This window comes from Fragaria vesca, linkage group LG4 (genome assembly GCF_000184155.1).
Source record: "Fragaria vesca subsp. vesca linkage group LG4, FraVesHawaii_1.0, whole genome shotgun sequence".
Classification (NCBI taxonomy): Eukaryota; Viridiplantae; Streptophyta; class Magnoliopsida; order Rosales; family Rosaceae; genus Fragaria; species Fragaria vesca.
Genome location: NC_020494.1, coordinates 15,292,415 through 15,295,488, shown reverse-complemented (window position 1 = coordinate 15,295,488; position 3,074 = coordinate 15,292,415). Strand labels below are relative to the sequence as shown.

At 36.2% G+C, this 3,074-nt stretch overlaps 1 protein-coding gene across 1 annotated transcript in view; it reads left to right on the top strand.

Moving 5' to 3' along the window:
* Positions 1-3,074, top strand: part of LOC101295415 — a 16,298-nt gene that overhangs the window by 1,392 nt on the left and 11,832 nt on the right. The window contains exons 3-5 of the mRNA XM_004298211.1: positions 740-866; positions 1,971-2,140; positions 2,227-2,319. Of these exons, the coding sequence (XP_004298259.1) occupies positions 740-866; positions 1,971-2,140; positions 2,227-2,319 (390 nt within the window). The remainder of the gene's footprint in view (positions 1-739; positions 867-1,970; positions 2,141-2,226; positions 2,320-3,074) is intronic.

The following is a 3,074-nucleotide window of genomic DNA, read 5'->3' as shown; positions in this document are numbered from 1 at the left end:
CCACATGGCCGGTGCCGGCATCCACCCCTACCACCAGCAATGGGCCCCGGCGGCAGCCCCTCCTCCTCCCCCGGCCGTCGCCGCTGCCATTCTTAACTCTGAGAGGGTAAAAAGATTAACCAGGGCTATTTTAGTCATTTTAGTCGAGATTGATGTCATTTTGAAAGTTTAGGTATCAAACTGATTAAAAAAAAAGATGAGGTATCAAACTGATTTTAGACCTAAAGTTCAGGGTAGTAAAGTGAAATTATCTCTAAACAATTTCAATCGTAATTAGTTTCATTCCTATTCTGATTTCTTATCTATGGTAAGTAAACAATTGAATGAAAAATAAATATTCCCATACCGATTTCTTCTGTTTCCGACTCATCAAGTTGATACGATTCATGATATTTTCCATTTCAAGTTAGTAAACTTGCCAAATATTTCTAATTGATTGCTCAGTTTTGAAAAGTCTCGTATACTCGATGATTACGAAATGTAAGGAGTGGTCTATATAACTATATTTATAGCTTCCAGGCGTACGTGTTAGGGTTTTGCTAGATAAAACTTTGTTTTTTTCTTTTTCTCCTTCGACCTTTGCAGACCATGGCTTCCCTTGACATCGACCGTAATGGTGAAGACTGATCATTTCCATCTCTCCTTCTGTGTGTTTAAGATTGATGTATGTATCTCCTCCAAAACAAAAAACAAAACAAAAAAATTATGATTGATGTATGATTTTTTGTTTAACTTTCAGGCCTGGTCTTTAGATCAGTTTCGAAGAAACCTCCGAAAGACTACACCATGAAAATAGCGTCGTTCTCTTCTCTAAAATCAGAGGATAGATATGAATCAGCGGAATTTGAGATTAAAGGATACAAATGGTAAGTAAATATATATAGAACTCCTTCAACCATATATTCTGGCAATTCGCTAGCTATGTTTTTAGGATTATGTTCTTTTTTGATGGAGTGTTTAGGGTTAGTTTCAACAGCATTTTTTCCATACAAATTCCCAGTTCCCAAGAAATGTTAGTCAAACGTGTGGTTTTTTTCTTCTTCTACGTTTGTATCGGATACTATATAGAATTAAATTCATTTTACTAGGTCTAGGGTTGACATCATTTCAGTTAGCGTTCTTTCATTTCAGTCTAAATTGGATGATCTATGAAAATTAAAAAATTCATCAGAAGGTAAATTTAAAGAACGGGGACTGTAATTTAATCCTACTATAGCTCGTAGTCTTCGATCAAGTTGCAATTTCAAAGGTTTACTGCAGGAAATTAGTGCTCTTCCCGAGTGGAAACAAGAAGCATAATGTTAAAGACCACATCTCTCTCTACCTGGAAATGGGTGGACAAAAAGCAACAGACTCGGGGAGTATGGTTACGGTTGATTACAAGTTTTATTTGCTTAATCGGCAAAAGGAGAAGAAGACCTACCTGGTTCTTGAAGGTATAGATCTACTTCAGTTCGTAATTATATATATGAAGAGTAGTATTAGTTTTTGTCGAAGAAGTATATTTTGAAGATACTTATGTAACCAAATTTTTAATTATGTTTCTGATGTCAATCTAGATGCCAATAAAAGGGAGAAGAAGTATTGTTTTTATAGGACAATAGTTGGTGGTTTGGCTGGATTTGATCGATTTATCTCTCTTGAAGATTTTACTGATGCCTCCAATGGTTATCTCATTGATGATACTTGTGAGTTTGGTGCGGATGTCTTTGTATCCAAATCGAGAAGAAAAGGCAAAGGAGAGCTTGTTTCAATGAATCTCAATACCGTTATGAATAAACATACATGGAAGGTTACTGACTTTTCGAAGTTACAAACACCTTCCTGTTACTCACAACCATTCATTGCTGCAGATCAAAAATATTGTGCATGGTATACATCTATCATACCATATCCTCACTCGATGGAGATATAGATCTTTAATATATGCAGGTAATGTTGTTATTTATGTGTTTGTTAATATGTTGCAGGAAATTGATCCTCTATCCCAGGGGCCTAGGCGTTGGAAAGGGTAGTCATCTTTCTGTGTTTTTGCATGTACATGAACCGGAAAATCAGCTTCCGATTGGTTCTAAGATACTTACAGAGTATACGATACGCATTCTGGATCAAATCCATGGCAAGCATCGTTCTATGAAAGGTGAAGATTCTTACTGGGGATGTAGTAGTGCATAATAGCTACTCATGAAACCCTTATTTCTTTGGTTTTATTTCTTTTGTTTGCAGGTAAAAAATGGTTCTGTGCCCCGTTTTGGGGTTGGGGTCATCATCAGTTCATCACACAAAAAGCCAACGCGGCCTGTCTGAAGAATGATAGTTGTATTTTGGAGACTGAAATCACTATATTAGGAATATGCATCCCTGGGACTTACATAGGGCTGGGCACGGGACGGGACGGGTCGGGATTTGGTGAATCCCGTCCCGTCCCGAAAATAAAAGAACGGGACGGGAAGGTGTTTTTAAAAATCTGTCCCGTACGTCCCGATCCCGATCCCGATCGGATCGGGATCCCGACAAATTTTTTTAATTTTTTTATTTTTATTTTTTTTCAAGAACAAATTAATTGATTATCAAACACTACCACAGGTGGAAAAACGGGTTGAGAAACTCCAAGCATTCAAATGCTCCACCACAATTGATCAGTGTATGAAATTTTCGACATTTTTATGCTGTTTGGAACAATATTAATAAAATTAATGGAAAAAAAAATCCAAAAACACAAACAAAAAAAAGAAAATTGATGAAATTAGAAGTACTAAAATCAACAAGAACATAGGTGCATAGGTGCTAAATTACATCCCACTTTAAAAGTACCAAACATCCCACATTAAAAATTAACCCTCAAACAACAACTAAAAATATCTAAAATCACACAAGCAAAAAAAAAAACNTGAATGAAATTAAAAATATTATTTTAGACCAAATTAAGTGTGGTTGAGTGCATTGTAACACCATGCAACCTAAAAAATCAAGTATAAAATGAATAAAATCAAGTATTCTAATATTACGGGACGGGACGGGATTTTTCGGGATAGTCCCGTCCCGTCCGTCCGTTATGGTAATGTTAAAACGGG